The following is an 18,498-nucleotide window of genomic DNA, read 5'->3' as shown; positions in this document are numbered from 1 at the left end:
TTCTGCCTCTAATGGAGAACTATTGAAGGATAAGGAAGTGTTTCAAAGGTTACTGGGGAAACTGTTATATCTTTGCATGACTCGGCCTAACATTGCATATGCTGTCAACTACATTAGCCAGTTCATGCATGCTCCTAGGGACACTCATATAGCAACTGCAGAATGAATTTTATGTTATTTGAATACTCCTGGAAAGGGAATTCTTTTTGCTGAGCATGGTCATATGAAACTAGAGGCTTACACAAATGTTGACTAGGCGGGAAACATTGGTGATAGGAGGTCAACTTCTGGATACTGTAGCATGGTGGCAGGTATTATTGCTTCTTGGAGAAGCAAGAAACAATCAGTTGTTTCCCGATCTTCAACTGAGGCCGAGTACAGAGCTATGGCTCATGGAGTCTCTGAGTTACTTTGACTTCAATCCTTGTTGGAGGAACTAGGTGTTGAGTATGATAAGTCATTGATGCTATATTTTGATAATCAGGCCACCATCAACATTGCTCATAATTCAGTGTAACATGATAGGACTAAACATACTGAAGTTGACAGGCATTTTATCAGAGAAAGAGTGGCTTCTGGAGATGTTTGTCTACCATTCATTACATCTGAGGAATAGTTAGCTGACATTCTTACCAAGGGAATCTCCAAGGCCAAACTACAACATGACACTGGCAAGCTGAGCATGGTTGACATCTATGCTCAGCTTGAGGAGGAGTGTAGAGAGAATGGGTCGAATGGCCCATAGGATGTTTTTATTTGTTTATGTTTCTGTTTCTTTTGTTAATGGGCCTTTTATGTTTCTTTATGTTATGCTTAATTAAGTTAATCGCCCAATTAAGGGCCTCTCTGTAAATATCAAAACTTTGTAAATCATGTTTAATGAAAAGGATTTAGGGATCTTCTTCTTCTCTCCTCTTCTTTCTCTTTGCTGCTGATATCTAATACTTTTTTCACAAATTTTAATTAGTCCTTTCATTCTTTTGGACTGTTTTTCTTCTAGTGTCATAAGGACAATACATGTGCTGTAGTATATGCATAATTAATGTGGATTCCCATACATTATATCTATCATGGAGAAGACCAACATGGTGATCCTAGTTCTATATATGGTATGCTTCCTAAAACAAGGGGATAATACATATTGGCATTTCCAGAAGCAGGCAAAGGAGTGGGCCGAAAACTTTCAGAGGAAATAGATCTTGTCATATGGAGTTCCCAGGTTTATGATGCCTGAAGTTTGAACCAAAATCTACCTCATAGCTTGTCCTAGGATCCACTCCTCTATCTAGTAATTTCTAATAACATGCTCGAGCCATGTCCGTTATTCAGAAATGTCAATACTGTTGAAAAGTAAAACCTCCAAAGCACCATTGAAAGGGCTGAAATTCTTTCAGAATTATGATGGAAAATCTTTTAAAGCATCAAATATAGGGTGTTGAACATGTTAACTAATGGTATCAAGTATTCTACACCCCTCTCATTTCATATTTTTTAGCAACCATGAAGACAGTGCTACCAACTCCCAGTCTGTCAGATGTAAAATCTAGGTACTACCTAGTGGAAAATGTGCTAAGCCAAAAAGTTACATGTATGATAACCAGGGATTCTCAATCCCTAATAAATGTCATTTGCTTGATTACTGTTTTCTAAAATGACAGAAAGTGGCATCTTTTTCAGCTGCTTCAGATAGTAATATAAAAGCGTCAATAAATAAGTTAAGGATCCTTTACAATTGAATATTTTGGTTTTTTTTAACATGTATTGGAGATTATTTGAGATTAGGTCATTTATGCCTAGACCTATTGACTATCCATGTCACCTGTGAGGTTATGGTTGCTTTTATTGCTAACAATGTCCATATAAGCTTTATCCATGGAGAAGCCTTTTCAATTTTCCTCTTCTACACCTTTTTATTTTCATTTTTTGGCAGATGGTGAAACAAGAAATTTTACCTCGAGTTCACGGCTTGGCACTTAAAACAACAGTTGCTGTGGTACGTATAGGCTATTTATGTGATGCATTTTTTTCTTATTTTTCACTAGTCTTTCATCCCATTTTTACATTCTAACTATCAAAGCAATGGATAGATTTTATGGATTTGTTGTAGTTTGACCCTAACCTTCATATTGATGGATTTTACCTTGGATTTTAGTTTCTTTTCTTTCTTTTTCAATGTTGTTTTATGTCAGATTATTTTGGTTCCTCACATATGTGATATGCATCACGGTCCATAGATATACAAGAGATTAGAGAAAGTAGAAATCACTAATGGTAGATTTTGTTGAATTTCTTGTGAAAGGAAAAGGGGAGGAAGATAAAGATTTCAGTAGTAGAGAAGAAAAGAGAGGGAGAAAAGAGTAGGAAGTCAACCAGGATTCTTGAATTAACCCTAGCTGCCAACCCCTCATTATATTTGAAAAGAATGGTAGGATCCATCTGATGGATGCCATGAAGGGTGCGGAATGGGTGGGCGAATTTCAAAAATTTTCCTACCTTCTTCCAACTAGGAATCATATTCCCTAAATTTAGAATACAATATTCAAGGATTCTACTTGAACCATAATCAAACCAGATCTGAACCAAAAGGAAACAGGAAGGATTATACCTGATCCGGAGAAACAATATCTCCCAAAGTTGGTGTTCATGCCCAAAGAAGAAACCAAGATCCGCTCCTGCTGAAGATGACACAGCAGTGGATGCAACGGAACCAGCAGGGTGTGTCCTACACACTGGATCCTTCGTAAGAATCCTCTGGAAACTTTGAACACCGAATCTTTTTGGTCTTTCTTGCAAAACTATTGTCAAGAACTGATTTCTTGACTTCCTATTGCTGCAAAGATCCAATCTTGCAACAGGGAATGGCGGCTGCTGGAGGAGAAATCTAGGGACAAAGAGGGCTGAACTGTGTCTCTTCTCTCTGGAGTCTGTGTGTGAGATTAAATCTCAATTCGCAGGAGGTATATTTTTTGCATACCAACCCTAGTTCGAAATCTGATATTTCTGTTAGGGTTTCTCCTCTTTCTTCTTGATTAAGAAACCTCCTAATTGGGAGTTATCCCAATCCAAATCAATATTTGGATAGAGGATAATCTTAATCCTATCTGCAAATTAAGTTAGTTTTCTCCTGATCTTATCAGGAGGTTACCAGATTCAAATCTAATTTGAATTTGGTCTTCTAGAGTGGATAAGGTTAAAGACCCAATTCTTTTACTAACATTAATCTCAGATTCGCCCCATGAATAGGTGATCATATCAGCCCAGTTCGAAATGGGCTTTTGGCCCATTAAGTGTTCAGTGTTTAACTAGTTTCAAATCTGCTGCCCAGTTGGGCTTCTTTGTATGGCGTGGGACCCAAGCATTGATCTACACACCAGCCACATGGATTCGGCCCAACCTTTATTGCAAGGCTCAGCCGAATTCACTGAAAAACTCAGTGACCCCCTTGAGCCCATCACATGGACCCTATGGACCTAACACTTACATTAAGTGGTCCCTGGGCCAAGCCATCTTATAAAAACCCAGGGACTGTGGGCAGGTGCAAGATTAGCCCATCAGGTATTATCCTAAATGGTCTTACACTTAACCTCTCAACCCATAATGATCAAGCACTGCCTGACAAGAGAGGACCTCTCCCTCGGCTGCAGGGAACAGTGCCGCACTCTCTACTCACATGGATCCCGGGAATTAAAACCTTTTGCAAATCTTTTGAAACCATACATATACATATATGTATATACATATTAATTTTGCAAAAACAAAATTCCAACGATTGAAATCAACTGCCGGCAGTTTGGTTTCCATCAGAGAGAGTGCCTTTCCCGATCATTACCCTTGTCCGACAAAGGGGCTGATCCTGTCACTATGATCACCCATTCAGATGAATTCTCGGACTGTCCCAACATACCTAGGTTTTGATCCCCGCTAAGGATCTCACTGATTGGCATATCAAAGACAGCCCGATCCGACACCTAGTGAAGTGTCATAATCGAGTCTAGGGGTCAGGTGTAACTTTCCAGTTTTTCCCATCTGTCTCCAAGGTCCAGGGCAATACTGGAAATCTGGTCCGGTTCAAGGATTCAAGTAACCTCATACTGCATGTGCCTTGGGTCTTACCCTGGCGGCCGAGACAAGCCATCCCAACATTTGGTGGCACACCAGTATCAACCTTGGCAAGATAGATCTCCCCAGACTTATCCAATGGCTGTGAACATTTAAAAGTAACACGAGTCTCTATAAGTGTCCAGTTTTAGGGTCTTACACAGAATTATACCAAACAACATGAATCAAACATGCACTTTAATTTATTTCCACTAAATAACAAAAGTACATCAAATCGGATTGAAGCTAAGGGCATACAAAACTATCTAACAGCTTCCACTTGCACTTAGGTCCAATCTGGTACAAGCCGGAGTCCCATACTTTCCACGTGTTTCTCAAACACCTTCTGTGTTAGTGGCTTAGTCAATGGGTCTGCCACATTATCCGCTGATGCTACCTTCTGAATTAGGACGTCCCCTCTACCAATGATCTCCCGCAGTACATGGTACTTCCTCTCGATGTGCTTTGACTTTGAGTGAGTTCGAGGCTCTTTAGCCTGGGCGATCGCTCCATTGTTGTCAACAACAACAGGATGGGTGATGTGCTGGACGGAATCACTCCCAATTCGTGTATGAATTTCTTCATCCACACGGCTTCCTTGGCAGCTTCACTTGCAGCAATGTACTCTGCCTCGGTTGTGGAATCTGCAGTGGACCCATGTTTGCTGCTTTTCCAGCAAATAGCACATGATCCTATCGTGAAAACATACCCAGATGTAGACTTTCTATCATCTGGATCCGACTGGAAATCGGCATCGGTATACCCTAGAACTTGTAGTGAACCACCGTCGAATTCCAGACAAAACTCTTTTGTCCTTTGAAGGTATTTAAGTATGTTCTTCACAGCAGCCCAATGCTCCTGGCCTGGGTTGGCCTGGAATCTACTTACCACACTCACCGCCTAAGCTATGTCCGGGCGAGTGCACAGCATGGCATACATGATGCTCCCTACGGCTGAGGCATAGGGAATGTCTCTCATGCCCTCAATCTCCTCAGAAGTCTTAGGAGACATCTTCTTGGAGAGAGTGACTCCATGTCTGAAAGGAACATTTCCTTTCATGGAGTTTTCCATGCTGTACCTTTTGATAATTTTGTCAATGTAAGCAGCCTGGGATAATCCAATTATCTGCTTCGATCTATCTCTATAGAGTCGAAGACCTAGTATGTAAGAAGCTTCTCCAAGATCTTTCATGGAGAGCTGTTGTGATAGCCATACCTTGACCGAAGTCAACATTCCTACATCATTCCCAATGAGTAGGATATCGTCCACGTACAATACCAAAAAGGTGATCTTATCCCCACTGGACTTCCTGTAAACACAGGGCTCATCCGGATTCTGCTCAAAGTCAAACGTTTTGATGGCAGAATCAAAACGGATGTTCCAACTCCTAGAAGCCTGCTTAAGTCCATATATGGATCTATTGAGTTTGCATACCATGTGTTCCTGACCAGCAGCAATGAAGCCTTGCGGCTGCTGCATGTAGATATCTTCACTAAGATCTCCATTCAGGAACGCAGTTTTGACATCCATTTGCCAAATCTCGTAGTTATGGTATGCTGCTATAGCTAGCAGGATCCTAATGGATTTAAGCATGGCCACGGGCGAAAAGGTTTCCTCATAATCGATGCCTTCTTTCTGAGTATACCCTTTTGCCACCAAGCGAGCTTTGTAGGTCTCAATCCTACCATCGGGGCCCTTCTTCCTCTTGTAGATCCATTTGCAACCAATTGCTTTTACCTCGGAAGGCGGATCTACTAGAGTTCAGACTCCATTGGTCTCCATTGAGTCCATCTCAGCTCTCATGGCCTCCACCCACTTCTGGGAATCTATGTCTAACATAGCATCCGCATAAGTCACGGGATCCTCTTCACTAGTCAAGGCTTCCACCAGGTAACTATCCTGGTCATAACCATATCGGATTGGTGGTTTGGACACCCGGGTGGACCTTCTAGGTTGGTCACTACCTGGAACTTGTGGGACATCTCTCACTGCTCCTGAGCTCTCCTTGTCAAGAACTATTTCCTGACGGTGAGTGTCCAGGATGTATTCGGATTCTAAGAATTGGGCGTTTCGACTGCAAAACACTTTCTGCTCACTTGGGTCATAGAATAGATAACCCACTGAATCCTTTGGGTAGCCTATAAATAGGCAACGACTGGTTTTGGATTCCAACTTGTCTGCACTTGTTCTTTTAACGTGTGCAAGACAACCCCAAATCTTGTCTTACACTTGGCTTCCTTTCGGTCCATAGTTCATATGGAGTTTTCGGAACTGATTTGGTTGGAACCCGATTCAGCATGTAGATAGCAGTCTCTAATGCATATCCCCAAAAGGATGTGGGCAATTCTGAGCATACCAGAAGTGACCGGACCATGTCCAACAAGGTCCTATTCCTCCTCTCTGAAACACCATTGAGTTGAGGTGTAGCAAGAGGAGCTAGTTGTGACACTATCCCATTGTCCTTTAAGTAGTCCCTGAATTCGTTAGAGAGATACTCGCCACCTCGATCTGATCGAAGGGCCTTAACTTCTCTCCCTAACTGTTTCTCGACTTCCCGTCTGAACTCTTTGAACTTTTCAAAGGATTCAGACTTGTGTCTCATTAGGTACACGTAACCATATCGTGAAAAATCATCTGTAAAGGTGACGAAATACACGTGTTGATTCCGTGTCCTAACACTCAGGGGACCACATACATCAGAATGTATTAGGTCAAGTGTGCCTCCAGACCTTTCAGGCTTACCGTCAAATGGTCGCTTAGTCATCTTACCTTGACGGCAAGGCTCACAAGTGGGAAGATTTTCTACGGTTAGAAAATCCAAAGGACCATCCTTTACCAGCCTTGTGATTCGGTCAACACCGATATGGCCAAGTCAGCAATGCCAGAGGCATGTGGGATTTACTGTATCACGATTCCTTTTCTTGGGATTTTTGACCGATGTAGTTTCGGTTAGGTTAGTTTCCAGAAAAGGATGTAGAACATAGAGACCGTTCTCCAATTCCCCGCATGCGATGAATTTGTTATTCCGTTTAACAGTAATCATATTACTAAAATAAACAGTATCTCCATCAGCACACAGTTTAGAAACAAAAATTAAATTTCTTCTCAAGTTCTGTACATAAAGACAATCTTTAAGTACAAGGACTCCTTCTCTAAAAACTAATTCTACGGTTCCTATTGCCGCAGCTACAACACTAGCAGTCATTCCCAAAAATAGTGTCACTTCACCTTCACTCAAACTTCTGCTAACTTTGAACCCCTGCAATGAGTTACACGCATGAGTTGAAGCCCCGGAGTCAACACACCAGGACACAGAAGCAACTAACATATTATTTTCGATGTTACCTTTCTTAGGTTCCAGGTAGGCAGGACAGTTCCTCTTCCAGTGGCCGGTCTGCTTGCAGAAGTGACAGACATCAAATGCCTTGTTCTTCTTCTACTTCTTGGGTTTGGCAGCTTTCTTCTGGGGCTTCATTGCCTTTCTCTTTTTCTGGCCCGATTTGTTAGCTTCAGCAAGCATAACCACGGGCTCATCCTTCTTTAGTAGATCCTCGGCCCTCTGCAACATATTGCTGAGTTCCTAGACGCTAACATTCAGCTTATTCATATTGTAGTTCATTGTGAACGCACTGGATCCTTCGCAAGAATCCTCTGGAAACTTTGAACACCGAATCTTTTTGGTCTTTCTTGCAAGACTGTTGTCAAGAACTGATTTCTTGACTTTCTATTGCTGCAAAGATCCAATCTTGCAACAGGGAATGGCGGCTGCTGTAGGAGAAATCCAGGGACGAAGAGGGCCGAACTGTGTCTCTTCTCTCTGTAGTCTGTGTGAGATTAAATCTCAATTCGCAGGAGGAATAATTTTTGCATACCAACCCTAGTTCGAAATCTGATATTTCTGTTAGGGTTTCTCCTCTTTCTTCTTGATTAAGAAACCTCCTAATTGGGAGTTATCCCAATCCAAATCAATATTTGGATAGAGGATAATCTTAATCCTATCTGCAGATTAAGTTAGTTTTCTCCTGATCTTATCAGGAGGTTACCAGATTCAAATCTAATTTGAATTTGGTCTCCTAGAGTGGATAAAGTTAAAGACCCAATCCTTTTACATTAATCTCAGATTCGCCCCATGAATAGGTGATCATATCAGCCCAGTTCGAAATGGGCTTTTGGCCCATTAAGTGTTTAGTGTTTAACTAGTTTCCAATCTGCTGCCCAGTTGGGCTTCTTTGTATGGCGTGGGACCCAAGCATTGATCTACACACCAGCCACATGGGTTCAGCCCAACCTTTATTGCAAGGCTCAGCCGAATTCACTGAAAAACTCAGTGACCCCCTTGAGCCCATCACATGGACCCTATGGACCCAACACTTACATTAAGTGGTCCCTGGGCCAAGCCATCTTATAAAAACCCAGGGACTGTGGGCAGGTGCAAGATTAGCCCATCAGGTATTATCCTAAGCGGTCTTACACTTAACCTCTCAGCCCATAATGATCAAGCACTGCCCGACAAGAGAGGACATCTCCCTCGGCTGCAAGGAACAGTGCCGCACTCTCTACTCATATGGATCCCGGGAATTAAAACCTTTTGCAAATCTTTTGAAACCATTCATATGCATATATATAATATATATATATATATATATATATATATATATATATATATTAATTTTGCAAAAACAAAATTCCAACGATTGAAATCAACTGCCGGCAGTTTGGTTTCCATCAGAGAGAGTGCCTTTCCCGATCATTATCCTTGTCCGACAAAGGGGCTAATCCTGCCACTATGATCACCCACTCAGATGAATTCTCGAACTGTCCCAACATACCTAGGTTTTGATCCCCGCTAAGGATCTCACTGATTGGCATATCAAAGATAGCACGATCTGACACCTAGTGAAGTGTCATAATCGAGTCTAGGGGTCAGGTGTAACTTTCCAGTTTTGCCCATCTGTCTCCAAGGTCTAGGGCAATACTAGAAATCTAGTCTGGTTCAAAGATTCAAGTAATCCCATACTACATGTGCCTTGGGTCTTACCCTGGTGGCCAAGACAGGCCATCCCAACATTTGGTGGCACACCAGTATCAGCCTTGGCAGGATAAATCTCCCCAGACTTATCCAATGGCTGTGAACATTTAAAAGTAACACGAGTCTCTATAAGTGTCCAGTTTTAGGGTCTTACACAGAATTATACCAAACAACATGAATCAATCATGCACTTTAATTTATTTCCACTAAATAACAAAAGTACATCAAATCGGATTGAAGCTAACGGTATACAAAACTATCTAGCAATATTTATACTTAACTCAAAGGATGAAATATTACAAGGATGCCCTTAGTAGGGCGGCTACTAATGTAGCTAAACAGTCACAACTTAAAAACATAAACTAATGGGCCTAAAGCCCAACAACTTCCTAACTAAATAGCTTAAAATAAGAATAAAAAGCCGCTAGGCCCAACTCAACACTCCCCCTCAAATTGGGAGTAAATGTCACACATTCCCAACTTGCATAGATCATGCTCCAGCTTGTTCTTTGCAACACCTTTTGTGAGAACATCTGTGAGCTGTAGATCAGAAGCAATGTATGGAAGACAAACTTCTCTAGAAGTTACTCTTTCTCTGATAAAATGTCTATCCACTTCAATGTGCTTAGTTCGGTCATGCTAGACTGGGTTATGGGCAATGTTAATTGCTGCCTGGTTATCACAGTATAACATCATAGGTTCTTCTGCCTGTACACCAATTTCTTCTAATAGGGAACAGATCCAGAGAAGTTATGAAACTCCACGTGCCATGGCCCTGTATTCAGATTCAGCACTTGATCTTGCCACCACTGTTTGTTTCTTACTCTTCCACGAGACAAGGTTACCCCCAACAAGGGTGCACACTCCTGAAGTTGATCTCCTATCCATGATCAGTAAACAATATGCCTCTGCCCGGGTGTCTCTTCAGATAAGCAAGAATCCAGTCAACTGCCTCCCAATGCTGGACTCGTGGAGCATGCATGTATTGACTTACCACACTTACTTCATAGGAAATGTTTGGTCTTGTCATACACAAGTATAGCAGCCGACCACAAGTCTTTGATATCTCCCAATGTCCTTTACTGGTTCACCTTCTGATGCATTGATTCTATGGTTCTGAGCAATAGGGGTATTGATTGCCTTCATTTCAAGCTTCCCTGTCTCTTGAAGAAGATCCAAGTCATACTTCCTTTGAGAGATAAAAATTCTATGTTTTGATCTTGCAACTTCAATGCCTAAGAAGTATCTCAGTTCTCCAAGATCTTTAATTTCAAATTCTTTATGTAGATTCCTTTTCAGACAATCAATCTCACTTAGGTCATCCCCGTGACAACAATATCATCCACATAAACAATTAGGACTGACACCAAAGATCCCCTTCTCTTCATAAACAAGGTATGATCGGATTGAGTCTAAGTGTATCCAAAAGCAATCAAGGCCTTTCTAAATCTGTCAAACCATGCTCTGGGAGATTGTTTCAAGCCATAAAGTGACTTCTTAAGCCTGCATACCTTTCCCTTTTCAATATCACTGTAAAAGCCAACAGGAAGATTCTTATACACTTCCTCTTGCAGATCCCCATTTTAGGAAAGCATTCTTCACATCAAGTTGAAACAAGGGCCAAGAGTATGAGGCAGCAAGAGAAAGAAGTGTCCGAACAGAGGTCATCTTTGCAACCGGTGCAAAGGTCTCTAAGTAATCAACACCATAGGTCTGTGTGTACCCTTTTGCAACAAGTCTTGCCTTGTACCCTTCTATAATTCCATCTACCTTATATTTTACCATGTAAACCCATCTGCATACAACTGTCTCCTTGCCTTCTAGTAGATCCACAATGTCCCATGTCTGATTCTTAATCAAAGCTGCCCTCTCTTCCTGCATAGCTGTCTTCCACTCAGGTTTGGAGAGAGCCTCACTAACACCCTTGGGTATAGACACTGAGTCAAGGGAGGAGAGAAAAACACGGTAGGAAGGAGAAAGTCCACTGTAGGATAAGTACTCTGAAATACAATGAGCAGTACACTTTCTCTTCCCTTTTTTGAGAGCAATAGGAAGATCAAGGTTATCTGTAACAAGGTTAGTAGAATCAGTGGGAATTGAAACAGTAGCGGGACCAAGAGGAATACCTGAATCCATGTCAGTCGAATCTGGAGTATCCAAGGAATCGACAAGAAGTGATGTGAGTTCTACTACAGTGGAATCAACCTCCTTGTGAATTCTCTGTCGTAAGTAATGCTAAGAAGCAGGACGCAAAGGAGGTGGTAAGGTAGGTGACACAGGATGGTCAAGCACAGGAGTAGACACAGGGACTGGAACTAGGAGAGGAATAGACTGCTGACTCACTTCCCCAAAACACTCCCCCTGAGAAGGATACTTTGAAAAGAAGAATGTGAATTCAAAAAAAGTGACATCCATGGTAACATACCAGCTCCCAGAGACTGGATCATAACAGCAGTACCCTTTCTAATTTTCTGCATATCCAAGGAAGACACTTTTTTGCCTTGGGATCAAGCTTTGAGCGGTGAGGACCAAGGACATGTGCAAAGCAGACACACCCAAGCACCCTGAGAGGAATATGAAACATCTCCCCCTCAGGAAAAAGAAGACCGAATGGGGTGTTGAATCCAAGTATACGAGAGGGCACCCTGTTAATCAGATATACTGCTATGAAAACTGCATCACCCCAAAACCGAACTGGAACTGTAGATGTGCTCATCATGCTTCTTGCAATCTCAACAATGTGTCTGCTCTTCCTTTCTCTGCAACACCATTCTGCTGTGGACTGTAGGGACAACTGCTCTGATGGACAACAACATATTCTAATAGATATGAAGCAAGGTGTTTTTCAAAATATTCCCTGGCATTGTTTGATCTGAATACCTTTATTCTTGTTCCAAACTGTGTTAGCACCATCTGATGAAATTGGCTCACCAAGGATGGTACTTCATCGCAGGATCTCATCAGGTAAACCCAAGAGTATCATGAGAAATCATCCACAAATAAGAGAAAATATCGATAGCCTCCCATAGAAGGAACGTGGTAAGGTCCCCACACATCAGAATGAATAACATCAAAAGAATAAGAACACCTTTTATTACTAGGTTTTAATGAATGTCTACAATGCTTTCCAAGTTGACAACCTTCACACTCCAGACTTGACAAACTAACAGACTCAAAAAGTTTTGGAAACAAAAGAATCAAAGAAGAAAAAGGTAAATGGCCCAGATGATTATGCCAAAGCATAATTTGGCCCACAGACTCTGACTCACTATCCCTGCTGACATGATGACTCTGATGAGGAGGAAGAACATCCAAGAGGTAGATCCCATTCACTTTATGACCACTCCCAATTGTCCTCTTTGAATCCAGATCCTGCAAAATACAATGAGTAGGAGAAAAAATTACTGAACAGTTCAGGTTCTTAATCAAACTACTAACAGATAACAAATTACTACTCAATCTAGGAACATGAAGGACTGAGGGTAGAGAAATAGCATCACTAATCTTGACAGATCCCTTCCCAGCAATAGGAACATGGGATTCATCAGCTGTGGAGACGCTATCTCTACTAGAACAGAGCTAGTAAGAAGAAAAAATAATAGAGCTATGGGTCATGTGCTCTGAGGCTCCAAAATCTATAATCCAAGGAGGTCCCTCCTTACCTGAAGTAGAAACATAATTTGTAGTGACGTGTGAACTACTTGTGTGAGCAAAGGCAGTAGAGTGGGCTCCACCAGTGCCACCTGTACCTTGTTGTCCGCTTGCTGCTGAACTGGAACTGGCTGTATCCCGCAGGTTTAGAAGTTGCCCATACCTCTCAAGTTCGGCCCTTACTGCAGCAACTGCAACAGACTCCAGAGCAGTTGTAGTAGGAGGGGCCGGAATGTCACCAGTAACTTCCATGTGTGCATTTCCCTTCTTATTTAGTTGGCACAAGATGTGGGTGAAGCTTCCAGCAAGTATCTCTTGTGTGTTTAGGCTTCTTACAGTAGTCACAGATCAAATCTCTTTTATCTTCCTTCTTGATTTCATTGCCACCCTGATCTCTACTTTGTTTAGGTTTCACAATACTCACCATGGCAGACTGATCAGAAGCAGGATTTTTCATCATCACATCTCTCCTGCTCTCCTCCCCTGACACAAAGGCATATGCCAGGGAGAAGGTAACACTGTCCCTGGAAAGATGTTGTCTTGTAATATCATACTCAGGATTAAGGCCAGCAAGAAATTCAAACACCCTATACTTCTCTAGATGTTTCTAATAGGTAGTTGCATCCTTAGTGGTTTCCCAAGCAAATGTCTCTAAATGGTCAATCTCCTACCACAGGGTTTTAAGGGCTGAAAAATAGGCTGCAACGGGTCTATCTCCCTGCCTTGTAGAAATAATCTGATTTCTCAACTGATAAGCCCTAGCAACATTCTCCATCTGTGAATAGGTTTCTAAAACCTCATCCCATATTTCCTTAGCTATATTTGCCCTATATGGGGCAACATGGAATTACACAACCAAGTCATCACCATATAATTCTCCTGTATCCACCGGGAGTTGCTAGTTTCAGGTTTCACTTCCTTACCAGTGATATACCCTAATTTCCCACGAGCACCAATGGCTATCTTTGCAGATTGTGACCATTATAAGTAATTTGCACCATCCAACCTAACTGAAGTAATGGTCCCAGTCCCGAAAAAGTCTCCAACACCTCCTTCCACTGGTCCCATTTCTCCCGGGCTTATTTTCAACTCTGTGACCCTCCATGCTTCTCAAAAAATGTAAAGAAAATAATTGAAATTTGTAACAAGATCAAAAGAAACACTTCTGGAACCAACAACACCTTTCTGGTGTCCTAGACTGTCTTCCCACAAAAGATTCATTTTATGTGGGACGGGAGAAGAGAGAGAAGAGGCAGCCGCTCTCTCTAGAAGCCTCCAAATCAGGTAGGACTTGAACCGCCCCTTACAGAAAACTCCAAGGAACCTTAAAAAATTAGGGCGCCACTTCCTAGGTCAAAATTGAAGAGTCCAACAGAAACAAAACTCTTTCCCTTTCTCCAGTTTTACCTGAGAGCTTCGATCGGCTTCTTAAATCACCATGCAGTCGGCCGATCTAGGGCTGCATGAGGAAACAACTCAAGGAACCTTCGGCCTGCTCTGATACAAAGTAGAAATCACTGATTGTAGATTTAGTTGAATTTATTGTAAAAGGAAAAGGGGAGGAAGATAAAGATTTCAGTAGTAGAGAAGAAAAGAGAGGGAGAAAAGAGTAGGAAATCAACCATGACTCTTGAATTAACCCTAGCCGTCAACCCCTCATTATATTTATACTTAATTCAAAGGATGAGATATTACAAGGATGCCCTTAGTAGGGCGGCTACTAATGTAGCTGAACAGTCACAACTTAAAAACATAAATTAATGGGCCTAAAGCCCAACAACTTCCTAACTAAATAGCTTAAAATAAGAATAAAAAACAGATAGGCCCAACTCAACAGAGAATTTGGGAATAAAATTTAAATTTTCTTTTTCCTTTTTTCTTTTTTTTTTTTTGAGAATTTGGGAAATATAAATTGGTTTCTGTATCTGTCATAACCTTGTTGGCTTGGCCAAATTTCATTGGACATCTTATTGAGATAGAAAAAACGAATTTATTAATAAGAGCAATGAGAAAAGGCAAGATTATAGTCACCCAGAGGATGGGGCAAGATCAAGCCCAGCAAAATGCAGGACCAACCAAATAGATGCAATCATACAACTGTAAAAAAGAATCATGTGACGTTGTCCCAGGTGGGAGAATATCCTGTACAACGCAATCCTCTCCCAGCCAAGTTGTTTTCCTTATAGGCTATTACCGGATGTCAGTCCTGGCCATCCAGGGTCTTTGGATGACGGGACTGGATACAGACCTATCAATTGACAGCCTGAGATTTTACCAGTGCACCAAGCAATGTCCCCTAAATAGATTATATAGAATTCCATCTGATGTTTAATTATTCATATTGAAGGTGCGTGTATCATGAAATGATAACTGGTTCTGTAAATTATATGATTTATCAAGTTAAAAACATGGGTTACTGTACCTCCATCTCTTAGATTGCCTGAATTTCAATGTGATTATCAAGTTAAAAACATGGTCGAATTGTATGGATTATCAGCTAGACACAAAATCACTTGGGCTGTGTTTGGTTTGAAGGAAAAAGTAGGGAAAGGAAGGGAAATGAAGGGAAACCTTTACAAACCTTGTATAGGTTTCCCTATGTTTCCCTACCTTTCCGTTCAAACCAAACATAGCCTTAAGGTTTACTCCTGAACCATCAATTCCTTTTAAAGTCATAGGAAATCCAAGAAGAGAAATAGACATTGTTATTGGTTTTTCTAGCCTTTAGATGCATGAGGTGTAAGCTTTATAGTGTGACTGTGTGAGGTCTAAGCTCCCAAGTTACTAACTTTCAAGAAAAAACATCGAAGTAATATAACAGAAAGTATAAAAGTATGCATAAGAGGAGTTTCTTGTGTAGGAAAGGCATAAAAATAAATAAATGGTACATTAGTCGTTAATGTTAGGAGCTTTAGATAAACCCTCTGCATTCATAGATACCATTTTATAACTATTTAGAATCTTGTTAGTTAAATAATACCTACAAATCGCATTGCATATGTTAAAGCATGTATGTAAACACATGCATACATGCATATACATGTTGATATACAAATATATGGTATAGGTATCTGAAGGTGTGACAGATAAAAGAAGGGCATTTCTAGATCTGAGGAACGTATTTATTTTACTTTCAAAGGTGTACCTTGAGGTTAAGCCTCATGAACCTTTTGAAAAATAGTGTCCAACCAAGTACATAGGGTTTCACTGGATTGGTCTGTTTCTGTAGTCTTTTCTGCAACAAAACAAATGGCATGGAACAATTGTTATTGTTATTATTCTTCCTAATTGTCAACTGCCTTGTAATTTATGAATTGGGTACTTTTTCCATGATTATATCTGAACAATTGGGATGCTTCCATTGGCAGGTAAGAGTGAATGCTTTGTTGTGCCTGGGTGAGCTGGTACACATGCTTGATAAACATGCTGTTCTAGATATCTTACAAACAATCCAACGTTGTACAGCTGTTGATCGATCAGCCCCCACACTCATGTGTACCTTGGGGATTGCAAGCTCAATTACCAAGCAGGTGAAGTCTTTTTATCTGCTACATCTATTTGTTAAATGTGAAATGCTTTTAGAAATGTAATACCTGCTTCAGTTGAAGGCATAGTATACTCATGGCTTTAGCATTGAGTACAGATACAAGCAAATATTGTTATTGTGGAATGACAGCTCATTATTCTTCTACATCAATGTTTTTGGTTCAGTACAGCATAGAATTCACTGCAGAGCATGTCCTTCCGCTGCTCATGCCACTACTTGTTGCCCAACAACTTAATGTTCAACAATTTGCCAAGTACATGTTCTTTTTGAAAGATGTCCTCAGGTATTATTGTGCTTTCAAAAAAAATCGCTGGCAATTCCGTTTATAACCTATAACCAAGGTGATTGAGTTGGTTGTATGCTTTTCCACTTGCAGGAAAATAGAAGAAAAACGAGGTGTAATTTTGACTGGTTCTGGCACCCCAGAAGTAAGAGTGACACCCATAGCCAATGGATTTCAGTCTGGAGCATTGATGAAACCAAGCGGGACTTTCTCTTCAAAAAAGAGAAGTTCAGCATGGGATGGAGATTGGGGTCTCATAACTAAGGAACCTACAAGTCCTGTGCAGTCTTCTACAGCTAGTGTATCAACCACACTAATGGCACCAGACTCACATCTAAGCACTGTTACTATCACTCAAGTGCAGTCTGTGACATCCACCACCTTTTGCCAGCAAAAAGCTCTATCATGCACAGAAGTTGACATAGAGTGGCCTGCTCGGACAGCTTCTGATCTTGCACCTCAAGTAGGTGACAATGAGAAAGAGAATCAGAGCTCAGGTGCATCAACTTCTAGTTTTGATGATATAGATCCTTTTGCTGATTGGCCTCCACGACCCAGTAACTCAGTAGGTGATTTGGGGTCTTCCACCAATAATAAAATCAGTCTGTCCATGAATAAATATGGTTATGAGTTGAACACAAGTGGCCAGAGTGGCACAAGCACCAACAGCAAACCTATTGGACTGTTAAAACAGGAAAGTAGTTCTTCAAATGCCAATAATCATAGTAGCAGTGGTTTCAACACCCAGAGTTCAATTGGGTTCTCAAGACAGAACCAGGGCAACAATCCAGCAAATATTAACAGTTTGTACACCGAGGGGCTCAACCCCCAAGCCTCTATCGGGTTCTTGAAATCTAATCAAGTGAGTTCAGCAATGGGTCTTGGGAAGAATAATTCTTTGATGGGGTCATACGCTGAAACAAAAGCTGCAGACCTTGGCTCCATCTTTGCCCCTGCCAAGAGTGAACAGACGGCAACCAGACTTGCTCCACCTCCCCAGACTGCTGTTGGAATGGGAAGAGGGAGTGGAAATCAAGGACATCCCAATAGCATTCAAACATCACGATCTGTCAATATCAAATCATCAACTAATGAGCCCATTCTGGATTTACTGTAATAGGTAGTAGTAGGATCCACCTATATTTTATCACAAACTGGTGGACCAGCCCTTGTAGATCAGCTGTTGGATTAGCCATCAACAGTGTTGATCTGTTTCTCATTTCATACCCACTCAACGTCCGTGACAATCTGGGGTAGTCAAGTTTGTTTATGATGGTTTGCTTGGTCGAGGTGACCTGTAGTAGCCTATTGTCATCCGACGTGGGAGTTTTCCTTTCGTTATTATTCGTTATTCGTTTTTTTTTTTCTTTTCTTATTTTCCTTTTTCTTTTAATTTAATGATCTTGAGTTTATTTTTCTAAGGTTAGTGTATTCTTTGGAACAGATTCCGCTCTTTGATGGAATCTGGACACAATAAATAAATTAACTTAAGGGGCTGAATCTTCTGCTCTGCATATTCTTTAGATTTTATTTGAATAATCTAGCATATGGAACTAGTTATGCTGAACATAATAATCTACATTGAATTTTAAATCAAATGCAGAAAAGATTACAGAAACTACGTGTATCACCAATTATCTGCTGTTCTTGCATTCTCTCAACCACCTATTACATGACTTGAAGATGGGTGATGAGACACCAGAATTGTTTACGGTGTTCATCAGTAAGGGACTCTGCCAGGTACCAATCATGTTGCACAAGGCAGGGTTTTAATTTTTTATGAATGCCTCAAACAAAGCTTGTGATTCTCATCTAGCCAAGTCAACGATTTCGACTTTGAATGAACAAGGCTATTAGGCTACCGACTAGATTTGATGACTTTTGGTTGTT

The 18,498-nt window shown here is 41.0% G+C and overlaps 1 protein-coding gene across 3 annotated transcripts in view; it reads left to right on the top strand.

Annotated features, from left to right (window-relative positions):
- LOC148873759 (SCY1-like protein 2 A) overlaps positions 1-18,131 on the top strand; it is a 119,791-nt gene extending 101,660 nt beyond the window's left edge. For 2 of the 3 annotated variants that reach the window (XM_088944218.1, XM_088944225.1), the window contains exons 11-14: positions 1,931-1,993; positions 16,147-16,308; positions 16,490-16,608; positions 16,702-18,131. In XM_088944218.1, coding sequence (XP_088800344.1) covers positions 1,931-1,993; positions 16,147-16,308; positions 16,490-16,608; positions 16,702-17,725 — 1,368 coding nt within the window. In that variant the 3' untranslated portion in view covers positions 17,726-18,131. The remainder of the gene's footprint in view (positions 1-1,930; positions 1,994-16,146; positions 16,309-16,489; positions 16,609-16,701) is intronic. The other variant, XM_088944236.1, reaches the window with a different exon arrangement.
- The last annotated feature ends 367 nt before the right edge of the window (positions 18,132-18,498 follow it).

The sequence above is a fragment of the Nelumbo lutea genome, chromosome 1 (genome assembly GCF_056320005.1).
Source record: "Nelumbo lutea isolate HS-2025 chromosome 1, American lotus-T2T, whole genome shotgun sequence".
NCBI classification, from domain to species: Eukaryota; Viridiplantae; Streptophyta; class Magnoliopsida; order Proteales; family Nelumbonaceae; genus Nelumbo; species Nelumbo lutea.
This window is presented reverse-complemented; position numbering and strand designations above follow the sequence as displayed.